The 14,417-nt window shown below is 37.0% G+C and overlaps 1 protein-coding gene across 2 annotated transcripts; it reads right to left on the bottom strand.

The window, feature by feature from the left end:
- Nucleotides 1-2,968: 2,968 nt before the first annotated feature.
- On the bottom strand, nt 2,969-12,966 carry LOC104217834 (DNA polymerase delta small subunit). 2 transcript variants are annotated; one of them, XM_009768164.2, is made up of 15 exons: nt 12,731-12,966; nt 12,462-12,591; nt 11,582-11,688; nt 11,320-11,446; nt 10,977-11,084; nt 10,118-10,233; nt 9,938-10,021; nt 6,806-6,874; nt 6,652-6,723; nt 6,460-6,551; nt 6,256-6,383; nt 5,782-5,883; nt 5,649-5,716; nt 4,089-4,155; nt 2,969-3,396 (listed from the first exon to the last, which is right to left on the bottom strand). In XM_009768164.2, exons 1-14 carry the CDS (start codon nt 12,800-12,802, stop codon nt 4,096-4,098), a joined length of 1,335 nt encoding a protein of 444 aa, XP_009766466.1. In that variant the 5' UTR covers nt 12,803-12,966; the 3' UTR covers nt 2,969-3,396; nt 4,089-4,095. The 2 variants fall into 2 exon arrangements, with proteins under 2 accessions (XP_009766466.1, XP_009766468.1); XM_009768166.2 differs by having other exon boundaries at nt 3,162-3,396; nt 5,649-5,710; nt 12,731-12,939.
- Nucleotides 12,967-14,417: the final 1,451 nt, after the last annotated feature.

Genomic DNA, 14,417 nt, shown 5'->3' with positions numbered 1-14,417 from the left:
AATTAGATGACTTTTATGTTTAAGAAAAAAAAAATGACTTTTGTGTAATGAGTCTTTACTTCAGTCAAATTTTCCCAAATAACTTTTGTTCTGCCCCTAATTAATTAATTAATGCATATACAAGTTACAACTGCTCATATATCCAATCAAGTTATGTATGCGCTCGATTTTACACGACATAATCATATTTTTTGTTTCTTTTATAACTTTCACCGCTTCTAAAAAAGATAAATCGATGAAATGCTTTAAGACACATATCTTGCTCAGAACAGCTTAGCATTCTCTCTGAGAAATTTTTAGAGTAGCTTAACAATTTTAGAGGTAATCTTAAGCTAAAATTCTAAGGTAATAATCTTAAACTAAGATCACGCTCACATTCATAGTCTTCCTAAGTAATAGAATAAGACTACCTAAGAGTTTTTAGATAAGAGTTTAGGATCTTTATAGTGGTGGTATAAAATATATTTATATAACCAGGTCACTTAAACAATAATAGCATATAATTCTATTTAATGACAACATTGATTGATAACGTTCTTGAATAAATGGTAAGTTACATATCACAACTATTTATATTATATTGATAGATAGCAACAACAACAATAGTGTTTACATTCAAAAGGACAATATCTTAGCACAAAGAGTTTGACACAAGATTACTTAGGATGCCAATAAGGCAACAACTACTTTTAATAAGAGCAAACAATAAAGACTACAAGAAATGCTGGCTAATATAAAGTAGAAGCAATTGTACGACTTAGAATATTCTTGCTTGAAAAACTAAAATTACAAATCCATGCTTTGCTTCTGAATCAAGCCATTGAATACACGCACACACACACAATCAATTAATAACACCAAAGCAATAGCTGAGTATCACAAATTAAATTAATAATAACACATCTGAAGCACTGTAGAACTTTAATTGGATCTGAGCAACAATAGTGTTATCCACTTGGAAAGAACATCACTTGAAATAGCAGGTTCCGATCCAAAAACTCCACTAGCAACAATTACAATACCTGAATTTTGACTACTGAGCTGCAATAGCTACTGCATTTGTTAGATACGCACAAATTACAATAAAAGTAATATTTATGTTGCAAGATTTTCCCAGTTGAAAACAATAAAACTCTATATATATTTAAATCATTATAATCAGATCATATTACCTTAATTCGAAAAAGGAAACTCTGCTCGAGAAGAGTAGTACTTTAATTTTTTGTATCAACTTGTTTGCAAAGAAGGCCATTTGTACGTTGGTTAAAGATCACGAACCTTTTGGCACCGAACGCCATCTAACTAAATTGTATATTCGGAAAAGGGCCTAAAATGCCCTTTTTACTATATGAAATTGGACAGGCTAGCCCTCCGTTAAAAGTTGGTCTTTATTCTGTCCTTGCCGTCAACAAATGAGCTCGTATATGCCCTCCATCACTAGCGGAAGACTCATAAAGCCACGTGGAATATATGTGAGGGCAAGTTAGACCTAGTTCGAATTGTACAGGGGCATATATGAGTCAGTTATAATAGTCATTTCTCAAATACTTCATAACTTCATATCAGTTTACTTAGACACCTAGTTTACAACACCTAACTAATTATCATAGCAAATAAACTCAGTCATAGGCACAACAAATGAACGGTAATGACTTTATTAAATCTTTGTACTATAAAAACATAAAGCTTCATTACATAATAAAAGACAATAATTAAGTCACAATAACACTAACATTACATATCATTTCGCACTAAGCCAAAGAACATAACAAGACATCCCAATATCACACACATGAAAATTTACATCTTCTTCCGAAATTTAGCATCAAGCACAAATGAGTACTCTAAATCGGTCACTTTCTTCATTAGAACATTTCTTTTCAATTCCAAGATTTTATTCCTCCATGATCGACGAGCATCATAACATTCTCAAGATCAAAATTTCATTTGGAGAGCATTTCTTTCACAGATTAGAGCTTCCTTTTCCTTCTTTAAACTGCATATGAGATTTGAAATTCTAGGAGGAAGCTCTTCATCTTGACATTCCCAATAGGAATATTTTTCATCCTAAAAACTAAAAATAAATAAAACAAATTTACAAGTAAATCGGAATAATTAAAAGAACCCATCAAAATATTTACTTACCTCATGCTTCGGGCACTTGAAAAACCTTCTCCTAGCATTTAAAGGTGTCCATGCCATGAAATAATTGGCAGTAAGTCCGTAATGACGCCTCCTATTCGACCCATTTGAGCTACTAGAACATTCCGACATTGTCTTTTGTTATGATTCGACCCTTTTGAGCTACTAGGATTTAATGAAGTCATTGTCGTTCATTTGAATGTTTGTGTCTATGACTTAGTTTATTTGTTGTGATAATTAGTTTGGTGTTGCCAAATAGGTGTCTAAGTAAACTGATATGGAGTTGTGAAGTGTTTGAGAAATTACTATTATAACTGATTCATATATGCCCCTGTACAATTCGAACTAGGTCTAACTTGCCCTCACATATATTCCACGTGGCTTTATGAGTCTTCCGTTAGTGATGGAGGGCATATACGAGCCCATTTGTTGACGGCAAGGGCAGAATAGAGACCAACTTTTAATGGAGGGCTAGCCTGTCCTATTTCATATAGTAAAGGGGCATTTTAGGCCCTTTTCCGTTGTATATTTCGTATTGAATAGAGAATACTAGGAAGACTTATTGAGAAAAAACAAGAATAAAAGGAAAAGATGGTTAAGAAGTAGCCTGGTCAAGGTTGATGGATGGACATGAAAACAAAGTATATACATCTGCTATTTATTCACTTTACTAGTTCTTGATGCTAGAAAGTAGTGGCAGATAAATTCTAGCGTAGATAAGTACCTACTAGTATGCGTTTTTTCTTGATCATTAGTTGTGACATACTCTTGCACGCGTTGGGCTCACTGCTCCGAATAAAGAATTGAAACCAATGGAACACATTCATTAGCGACAATGCCCCCTTCATTATGATATTTCTAAACAAATTCTTGGATTACAAGTCTAAAGGATTTTGTCTGGATGAGATTGTAATTGACATTAAATTTGATTATACTAGCAATCTTGATGCTAGTAAGTAATGACAATATCAATCCTGATTTTGGTACGAAGCTTGAACTACTAACTAGGACAAACGGACTATGATTTTGTGACAGAAATATTATTTTCTCCCACATCTTGCAAATCAAACAGGGTAAAGGGTTGTCCTGCAAACTGAAACACAAATTCTTTGAAAAATTACAGAAATTTCTAAAGTTAAACTTCTAAAGATACAGGACAACCGTTCAATAAATCTGAGTCTAATGGATGTCTTTTGCACAGCAAACTTCTGCCTGACATCAGTACATCTTCTGCATAAATGGCTGATCAATACCCTGGAAAAAAAAATCAAAAATCAAGAAATAGATTTTACTTCTGCCCATCATATAAAATGAAGCTTCCAAAGGTTACCATGGCAATGAAGGCAGAATTTTAAATCAGTTGAATATCCTTCTCTCAGATACACAGTAAGGGAAGAAGATCGTTTCTTCCTTTTTTCTTTTTTTTTTTGGGTCGCGCCCTTTAAGCTTAATTTGAGATGCCATTCAAACATAAGCTAACTGAACAAACAAGCAAATATTAACCAATCCTACTTTCTTAGTCACTTGACACATTGTTCTCACTCTCACCCTCATCCATGTGTCCATTTACTCTCTCTTTTTTTCATTTCTTCTGTTCTTCTTGCATCCTCTTCCCCTTCTTTCTCTTACGATTACGTTTATATATTTATTCTTTTCATTTTTCACTCTTCTTTTCCACATGTCATCACTGGTCTAGCAGCAAGCATTTTCCGAGGTGCTAACTTGCACAAATTGTCTACATGAGTTTTCGAGTACCCTGAGAAACAGCACTCTGTATTTGCAATTTCCATAACATGGATGACATGAAGGTCTTTGTCAGATGAATGAAGGAGAAGAAAGCATGCAAGAGCAGCAGGGGGGTTTGTTTAACAGTAGTTCGAGAAATAGAAACACGTCACTGGAAACTTTTAGCAGGATTATATATCCACCTGGCCATTACATCATACCTTCCCCTTATGAGTGGATTTGAGTAGCAAAGCTGAGCGTATGGCACTCAAGGTTTCTTATATTCAACTGCAGTAACAGAAAAGATAAGCTCGTATCATACATATTCAATAAAATAAAATAAAAATGAAAACAAAAATTAAGCTTGCATTATTGTACAAAGAAATGTCGTAAGAAAAAATCTTGTGACCACACCTAACACGATCATTCGAAAAAAAGAAAAGGTAAAAAAAAAAAAGAACTCTTATTACTTTAGAAGACTCTTATGATCATGTTTTAGTCGGAGTTCTTCACGGTGACAAGGCCAAGCATTATCCAGAAAGAGACAAAATGAAGACAATCTCAAAAGTGATCCACATCAAACTTTTGCTTATTTTAATTTACACCACAAGTACACAAAACAGTAGGAATTCATCTGAAAACACGAGAAAGCATCCCCAATCAATTCCCCGACACAATCAGGACTGTTCCCATTTGACAGAGGGAAGGAGAATGAGCTTAAAAGAGAATATCAAATATGCTATATAGTGATTACACAGCCCAAAAGTATTCTCTAGATGTATTCATCAAGTCAAACTTAATATATCAGGGATTAAAGATGCAGCCTATGAGTTGGCACTCCACCCAGCATCATTTAGGTGCAGGTTTCAATCCCATCGAAGATTCTCGGGCCTATATCCACCCCAAGAAGTTCTTAAAAAAAAACATAAATGAAAAAATTAATAAATCATAATGGAGTTGTATTAGAGATTCTTAAGCCAGTAGGAAATATAGAGAACCTCTAGCACTTTCCCCTTTTTTGTATTGTTTAATGCTGGCGTGAGATGAAGCTAAATGGGGAAGATGATCAGCCAGGATTCATATAGCCGACCCCAATTTATCAGGGGCTGAGGCTTAGTTTTTGTAATAAATCATAACAGGTATGTGCTTCTGTTGGTGACCCTACCATATTCTGTCCTGTCTCATGAAAAGCTTAAAGGACCATCGATTTCAAATTGCCTCTTGCATTTTCATCAACAGGACAAGTAGTCAAAGAACAGACTATAAGGGTAAGACCATGGTAACAAAAGAAAACTTCGGCATATCCATTTCTAAGTGTTCAGACGAACACATCATATGGTCATCCAATATAACTATATGTAACTTTATTTGAAAAAAGAGCATGAAACTTGAGCTTATTCTACATTGACCGTCAAATTAACTCTTTAAAAAAAACTCAGACAACTAGTTAATGGTTATATTAGCTTAAAATGATAAATATCCATTAAGAACTCTTCTTGGAAAAAATAAATTAGCAAGTGTATATCAATTAGCACCAAAATTCTCCATGACTCCGCCTTCAGAGAAAGTACATGGGCAAACAAGGATGTATTAAGCATCCAATACATGTTTCATAGAGACACAGATCCACTATGCAGACACAGTTAACTTTTGTTTCAAAGCAGAATGTTTCTGTAGTTTCCTTCATTGCAAGAACAGTGAAGAGGCTATATAACTGATAAGCTTATGCTAATTTTGAAAACATGCAGAGGAGATAGCTGATAAAAAGAGTGGAGGCTTACCACCACTGCCACTCCAGTATCTGCAAATCGGGGAATGCAAATAAGCCTTACCATCTGCCCTTCTGATCCTACACACAGTAGTAATGATCACATACATTCTCTAGAATAACAATTCAAAAATTCAGTAACATACCTTTTATCAAGCGGGTTTCAAATTTATCTTGATTGCCCACAAAATAAACGTGAGGACAAGTTTCAACATAGAAAGGATCCTTATCAGTGAAAGGATAGCACCCTGCAAAAGTAATTGTATGAATAACATAGCTGGAAGAAATATATGCAACCAAATTGTTTTGCAAACTCTTCAAAGAACAGAAAAGGTAATTATCTCAACTCTTTCTTTTCCAAGATCATATAGTTTGTCTCATCAAAACGATTTGCGATCTAAAAGCATGAGCATACTTGAAGTAAGAGTATCTGGTTTGGCTTTCTGATGTCATGCACTTTTGTACCATCTTGGTACTATTTTAATAAGACCTTTACTATTTCAAAAAACAAAGCATGAATTTGTGAAATCCAAAGAATAAACTGAGCAGAGTAGAAAATTTTAGGCATGGAAACGACAATCATAAGAACTTGCAAGCGTAGCAAGGCACAAAGTTTTGACCAAGGGTGTTTGGTGCTGTTGGTGCTAGATGTCTCCACCTCAATGTCCTTTCCATAAATTCAATACTGCTGTTTGCCTCAGAATACTTGCCAAGGTCATCAATATTTTGACCAGATGTACCCAGGAACCTGAAGATCATGCAATAACCATGTGAACAACGAAACAAATTTCTATAAAATAACTACATCTACTATTGAATCTTACCTGATGTTGTCAAGTTCAAAGCAATGTGGATTCGTGCAAGATCTGAAAGTGTTATAAGCTGATGATCCAGGGAACAGGCATCTATGGAGAGGCTGAAATTCACAGATGATCACAGAAACAATTAAACCTCTAAAATCTAAAACAATGCTCTGACTCGTAGCATTCAAACATATGCTAAAACCAAGGGGGGACCTGCTGTGGCAAGGCGAAATTTGCTGGATCACTGGACCCTGGCATGATATCCAAAGGTATACTTGCGGCAATCTGGAAAAGGAGGAAATCAAATTCTGAACTCATAGTGTACGGTTTACAGAAATATGTTGGTTTCAATTTAGGATTAGAGGACCTGCGTCAACAAAATATCAAGCTCTTTAATCGGCTCAAACAATCTAGACTGGTCCTTTGAACCCAGATTCTGCAACACAATCAAGTTCTGTTGTTAGTCGTCATTAATGGAGATTGAAACTAGTCCTTCCCAGTTCCGAGTAAAATCAAATGAAAGTGTTTGCAGCACTTGGAAAAAGAATTAAATTTTATTATCATTTTTTAGGGAGTTGCTCCGATGGTAAGCACCCTCCACTTCCAACCAAGAGGTTGTGAGTTCGAGTCACCCCAAGAGCAAGGTGGGGAGTTCTTGGAGGGAAGGATGCCGGAGGTCTATTGGAAACGGCATCTCTACCCCAGGGTAGGGGTAAGGTATGCGTACACACTACCCTCCCCAGACCCCACTAGTGGGATTATACTGGGTTGTTGTTGTTGTTGTATCATTTTTTAGGGAAAGAACGGAGCAAAAACTTAATTAACCGAAGACATGAGTCCACTGAAATGAGCCTGTACAAACTAAATACAAGTATCTTGACTATTTCGAGTAACCAACTAGTTTTACATTTTTTTTTTTTTATGACCGAGAAATCCGTCTGGAGCGGATCCTTTGGACTAACCACAGCCTTCGAAACTCGGTGGATAATGGACCTGCCCCTCTACCCTTCTCCACTTAAATACCAGGCTTTGGTTTGCATGGTGTGGGGGGTTGAACCTGTGACCTAAGACACAAATCCACCACCCTTTGCCACTTGAGCTAGGCCCTCGGGCCCAACTAGTTTTACACTACTGTCAAAAGTTCAACAAAATTCAACATCCAAAAGCTGCTAAGTTAATAACAATGATAGAAACGAGACATTATTGTGTATTCTATATGACTAAATATTATTGGAGCATTTCTAACTTTTTAAGTCACTATAATATTCTCCTTCACCATATAATATCATGAGCTAGATAATAATGTGTCTGAATAGCTGAATTAAAGTCTTACATCTATTTTTAATCATTAGAAAAGAAAGCGGAATTTATATTCAAGGACTGAGGGTGTTCAACAGGGCATTACTAGGTAAATCGACTTGGAGGTTCGAAGTGGAGGAGCAAGCATTATGGAGAAGAGTTATCACAGAAAAATATAGCACTCAAAGAGAAGATAGGAGTACAGTTTACCCTGCCATAAAAGGTAGCTCTTTCAAAAAGCATTATGAAAGCGTGGGAGAAGTTTTATAGCCATATACAAATTAGTCTGAGTCAGTTTTTTGAATTAGAGATGGTGCCACCACATACCTTTGTGTAATGGTTTTGGGTCTCTTAGAATTTCTTATCAGCAAAGGAAGAAGAACGGGAGTTCTGAGTTCTATTGAATCTACAGTTCAGGTGTCTGTTAGGAGAAACCTGCCAGACAGAGGTCCAAAAAAACAATCTTCTCGGGCTATTGCATAAATAGAAGATCACACTAATGGATGAAGAACTTGGGAGTGGGGGGTACCTAAGAAATGATTGTCTACTTGGATCATTTTACAGTAGACTGTTGTGAAGGAGGAAATGAGTTCCCTTATTCATCAGTAACGGTCCCCAGTAAGTCATAAAAAAAATCAGTAACAACTCCCAGTGCTCCGAAAGGTGTGTTTCTTCATATTAATGGCATATGGGAAGCATTTCACATGGTTAGGAATCTGAGGAAAAGTAGGAAATCTACACTCGTTGATTATTACATGCAAGCCTACCGGAGATGGCATTAAACATTTATTATTCCACTACCCATTGGTTATGTTGAGTTTTAAAGAATATCTTAGGGATTAATTGGGTGATGCCAGGCTCAATCAAGGATATGTTGGAATTTAGAAAGAGGTGGAGAAGTAGATATGGTATGTCACTTTTTAGCGCTTATGTGGACATATGTAAGGAGTGGAACATGGGGGCATTTGAGGCATGTGGATGAGTATTTTGTACAAATTTGAGGATTTTTCTTTTGTTTTCTGTATACTACTGGAGCAGCTGTGAAATCTAGTCAGAATTGATGATTAATCGCTATTTTGTAAAGAACCATGCTTATCTTCTACAGAGATTTCTCATCTACTTGATAAAAGTTATTACTTTGTCCAAAAGAAAATTTTCTGCAATTTAAACAACATTCAGAGCCACAATAAAATTTATTATCAAACATAAAACTTCCGTAATTTAAATATCATTCTCAGAGCAAAATAAGATAAACTAGTATCAGACCATTACTTCCAAATTACACTATGAATTGCAAGAATAAAGGTATAGATCAACAAAAAAAAGTAATCAGTAGTCACTTGTAGCACATGCAACATATGTCTCACCATATTGCAAAGATATCATTCAATCAAGACAACACTATAAAATATAAAGTCAGCAAGATGGCTTCTAACAACTAACATAACATCAAAGGCACAGAAATCACAGCAATTCAACATGTCAAAGACTTGGCAATAAAGATCTCATTTGCTAACAGAAAACTTGTAGATCAGTGTTTCCAATAAATTGATATTTGGATCAAGGATACAAATAAGTCAATCATTCAACAAAGCCTCAATCCCAAATTAATTGTGATCGACTATGGAATCCTCTGGAACCATTTTTGGGTCCATATAGGCTCAATTCATTTCAGAACTAAATAATTTGTCTTTTTAAGTAAAAATTAGGATTCTCTAAACAAGAGGCTCTCTAAATCTCACCTATCCCTACACTGATATAAAGGTCTCTAACTAAAACAAAAAGACTGGCAGAAATCAGATCTAATGCAAGTGCAACAACAAGAAGTCTCAACACCAACTAGTTGGACATGTACTGTTGTGTTGTTAATGGACTTCTTTTTTTAAAATAAAAAAAAGGCAAAAGTAATACTTCTTAATTGAGCACTTATTATCACAAAGCATTTGACGCATTAAAACAAACAATTTCTTAAACATGTTTCTTGGAGTTTAATCTACATCTGAAGCAGCAAAATGTTCATCCAATTTCTATCGACAAGTTTAAAGACAGAGAAGTGTAAGTAATTCTAGCATGCGACTCGAAAAAATTCTCCTCTGTGATGAGAAGTAGCATTAATTTGACGTACACAAGGGAAAAGCTACTGGATCGAGAAAAGACGGAAACACAAGTTTGCTTTAAGGACAAAAGTAAAGATTAGTACCTGTCCATTGAGAAGTCCATGAGGTACTTCAACAGAGTTTCCAGCAATAACAACTTGAACTATTTGAGCTGCAATATTTTGTTCCTTTTCAAGTGATACATTTCAGGATAGCATAACATTAGCCATATTGTCATGTGTCAAATACTTGTAAGCAGAAAGTTAAGCATAATATTATTGAACCTTCACGTCTCCTAAATGTCCAGTGATGTGATCAACAAAAAGTTGAAATTGGAGAGGATTCGAAGTGCTTCTCCCAACACTCAAACCGGATATGAAAACCACATATTTATCTTCACCTGTTTACATGCAACACAAGATGTCTGATTATATTCCAGGAAAAGAAAAAGAACTGCAACAAAGTAGTCTTTCCGCTAATTGAAGCGAACATTATAGAATTTGACACTTTCCTAGAGTCTAACAACTTTTAGTTATAAAAAGATTTTCACATTTAAATGATTATGCTATTCTACTGAGCTTCAAAGTTCACACTGACAGGCTGATGAAAATCAGAAATAGGGCCGCACATAGATAAGAGAAAATATTGATGCTGTCTAAGACAGTTTTGTTATCAGGATTCTCAATTGAGCCAGCGACAGGATGAAGTAGCTAACACAATAGAGAAAGGTGATTGAGTAATAAGGGGACCTTGTAGGAAGTGAAACTCCAACAAGATATTAGAGACATGAAAGAAAATAAACTTTGCTGGAAAAAAATGACCAGAATGCTAAAATCAGTTATGCTAAGCTTAATTGCGTGTTGACCAGGATCACTCAATTCCACCACTGAAATTTTCATTGTCCACATAGAATAGAACATAGGTTTCATCAAACAATCTTAGGAAAAAGAGTACGGAAACAAAGAAAGTTTTAGCGACTTTTTTGTGCAGGAACTTCTAATCATATAATAACCCCAGGTGTGCCAATCAGAGATCTAAAATAAAAAATGTTGTCTGTATGGATGCAGTACTCAATGAACACAAGCACAAATCACCAGATAATGTTATTGACAACTAAAAACAGGGAAGTTAGGTACTTGATACCTAAGACAATTGGTCGCTCTATTTGCTGTGGTAGACCAGCCTCTAGAACATCTTCAACCAAAAAATCACCAGCACTAGTTTCTTTTCCATGCAATGCAGCAATCATACCTATAGAAGTATAGAACACCACACATAATAAAGCAATCATGTCATTTATGAGTCAGCTAACTTACCCTTGCAAAAGGGAGAAAAACTTTCTCTAATAAAAAATGCAGTGTCAGTTAATGACTACATCGTCAAACAAAAATGTAATTCAGAAAACCAGCCAAAAGCCCTCAATCATACAACCAAAATCAGTTAAAAACAGTTCAGCTACATGACAGGACTGACTAAAGCTACTCACCTGTTACATATGTAGATGGCAAAAGAACAGAGCCACTTAGTTTGACTCTTCCGCTCTCATCTTCCAGAACTAAATTATCATCTGGGTGCGTAAAGTTATGACGTTGTACAAGCGGTGCAGCAGATCTCTGTACACCCAAGTTCAATTATTAGTGACTTAAAGAAGGGAGATATATATACAAGTACAAGGCATATACAAGAAAGGTCCTCAAATAAACTTTTAGACAGGAAAATCAACATGTTGTGTCATCAACGTTTTATACCTCTTTAGAGTACTCATCAAGAACAGAAGGTTTTAGCTTCATGTGCTTGTAGAGTGTCCCAACTATAATGCATTCTTTGCCTTCCTCTAATCCAAGAACAGTACAGACTGCAATCAAGATGCAAGATAGTAGTTAAGGAAACAAAACACAAGGAAAATGTAACAATTGATATTGTAAACCTTCTAACCACCAATAGTTAAGCTCTAAATGATGTTAAAGTAACAAGTGCAAATTCCAAATTTCTCTTTCTTGTGCTCACCTTGTGTTGTAAGGAATTAACTTAGCCACCTTTTAAAGATAAAATCAATATACGACCACCATAAGCTACAGCTAAACCAGTGAAAATAAACAGTGCAGATAAGTGTCAGTGATGGCACCAGAAAATAGGACGAATTTACTTATCAAAAGAGAATCAGAGATAAAACTTTCAAAACTCATAGAGTGCATTTGGAATTTGAAACCTTTAGTAATGATCACCTTTGCATTTGTACGTTGAATCGTATAATTCCTCATCTTAAAAAAGAATAAAAAGTTCCAGTTCTCTTTTATTAGTTTCCCAAGTAAAGGGAAACAGAAGGGGGGGGGGGGAAATAAAAGGATGAACAATTCTATAACTCACTTTTCTACCTTAATTCCCAATGTAACGAATTAAAAGAAGGTGAAATGAATAGTTCAGTACTGTAATTCTTTGAGTAGTGGTCAACTTCCACTCTCCCATTCCTCTATTCAAGAAAAATTGTAGAAATTTCAATAATAACGTACAGAAGTTTGTAATTCTTGTTGTGACAGACTAAAAAGGAAACAATGTCACTTAAATTGAGATAGAGAGGATAATATTTACTTTGCTAGAAGAAGGCAAGAAAGGGGTAAGTTCAGTTACCAGGCAACTGGGGTTTCCAATTGGGAAGGAGAGAGTAAAGGAGAGTACGCATCAAATGGAGCCTAGCATAATATATTTGACTGTACTGCTGTCCCCTGTATACCTCCTTCCCCATCTCAAAACTCTCATCCTGTTAAAGCAATGAAAACCTAGAAATTAAGGTATAAAAATAAAATAAAAAGGAAGAATTTTTGCAAATTGACTACAGTAGCTTTGAATTGAAGGGCAAAGAAGAGCGTAGGAACAAGAGATTGTTGATAAGAAGCTACCAAAGAATGGTAAAGGGACTGTTTTCGCTGGAGAAGGTTGCTCTCTGAGTCCACTTCCATTGCTACGACCATGGCGGGAAAATTACTCTCTTGCTTCTGCGCTACTGCTATTCTATGTATCTTGCGTCTGCGCTACTGCTATTCTATGTATAGTACTTGTAATAGCGCGAGGTACTAAGTTCCATACCTCGCGTCTCCATTTTCCTATTTTTGCTCAACTTTGTCGACGCACTTTTAAGATATTTCAGAAGAGGAAGATTAATATAGTGTGTGTCCAGGAGACTAGGTGGGTCGGATCGAGGGCGAGAAACGCGGATGGGTATAAGTTGTGGTACTCCGGAATCGTGAGGGGTAAGAATGGAGTGGGTATCCTAGTAGATAGCCATCTTAGGGAGTCGGTGGTAGAGGTCAGGCGTGTGAATGATAGACTAATGACTATTAAATGGTGATGGGTGAGTGTACTTTAAACGTCGTTAGCGCGTACGCACCGCAAGTAGGTTGTGATGAGGAGATTAAAAGGCGTTTTTGGGAAGGGTTGGATGACATTGTTCGTAGTATTCCGCCTTCCGAGAGGTTATTCATAGGAGGGGATTTCAATGGTCATATTGGGTCGTCTGCAGGTGGTTATACTGAGGTGCATGGCGGCTTTGGTTTCGGGGAACGAAATGGAGGGGGCATCTCACTGCTGGATTTTGCCAAGGCATTCGATCTAGTGATTGCAAACTCGAGTTTTCCGAAGCGAGAGGAGCATTTGGTTACTTACCAAAGTTCGGTGGCGAAGACTCAAATTGACTATCTCCTCCTCAGGAGATGCGACAGAAGGTTGTGCGAGGATTGCAAAGTTATCCCAGGTGAGACCCTTGCAACGCAACATAGGCTCTTGGTGATGGACGTTAGTATTATGATAAGAAGGAAACAGAGGTCAGTACGAGGCCGCCCGAGGATTAGGTGGGGCGCCTTGACTAAGGTTAAAGCCCAGGAGTTGGAAGGAAGGTTGTCGGCAATGGGAGCTTGGAGAAGTAGTGGGGACGCAAACACTATGTGGTCGACGACGGCGGACTATATAAGGAAGGCGGCAAGAGAGGTGTTAGGGGTATCTTCAGGCCGCACTTGTGGCCACAAAGGAGACTGGTGGTGGAATGCAGTTGTACAAGGTAAAGTGGAAGCGAAGAAGGTGGCTTACCTGCGGTTAGTGGGGAGCACTGGAGAGGAGGAGAAGAGAGCGAACATTGCGAGATATAAGGTAGCTAGGAAGGAGGCAAAGATGGCAGTGACGGAGGCAAAGACGGCAGCTTTTGCTCGTTTGTATGAGGAACTAGGGAACAAAGGCGGGGAGAAGAAGTTACTCCGACTCGCTAAGGTGAGAGAGAGGACGGCTCGGGATTTGGACCAAGTGAGGTGCATAAAAGATGAGGACGGCAAAGTTTTGTTGGGGGATGACCAGATAAAGAGGAGATGGCAGACCTACTTTCATAAACTTCTAAATGAGGAAGGGGATCAGGATATTGTACTAGGTGAATTGAGGAACGCCGACAGCCCCCATGAACTAAGTGATTATCGGGACATTGAGGTCGATGAGGTCATGGAGGCAATGCGTAAGATGAGAAGGGGCAGAGCTACCGGACCAGATGAAATTCCGGTTGAGCTTTGGAGGTGTGTGGGTAGAGCAGGCGTGGAATGGCTTACT

This window comes from Nicotiana sylvestris, chromosome 3 (genome assembly GCF_000393655.2).
Source record: "Nicotiana sylvestris chromosome 3, ASM39365v2, whole genome shotgun sequence".
Lineage (NCBI taxonomy): Eukaryota > Viridiplantae > Streptophyta > Magnoliopsida > Solanales > Solanaceae > Nicotiana > Nicotiana sylvestris.
The sequence above is the reverse complement of the archived record's forward strand: the minus strand, read 5'-3'. Positions and strand labels throughout refer to the sequence as shown.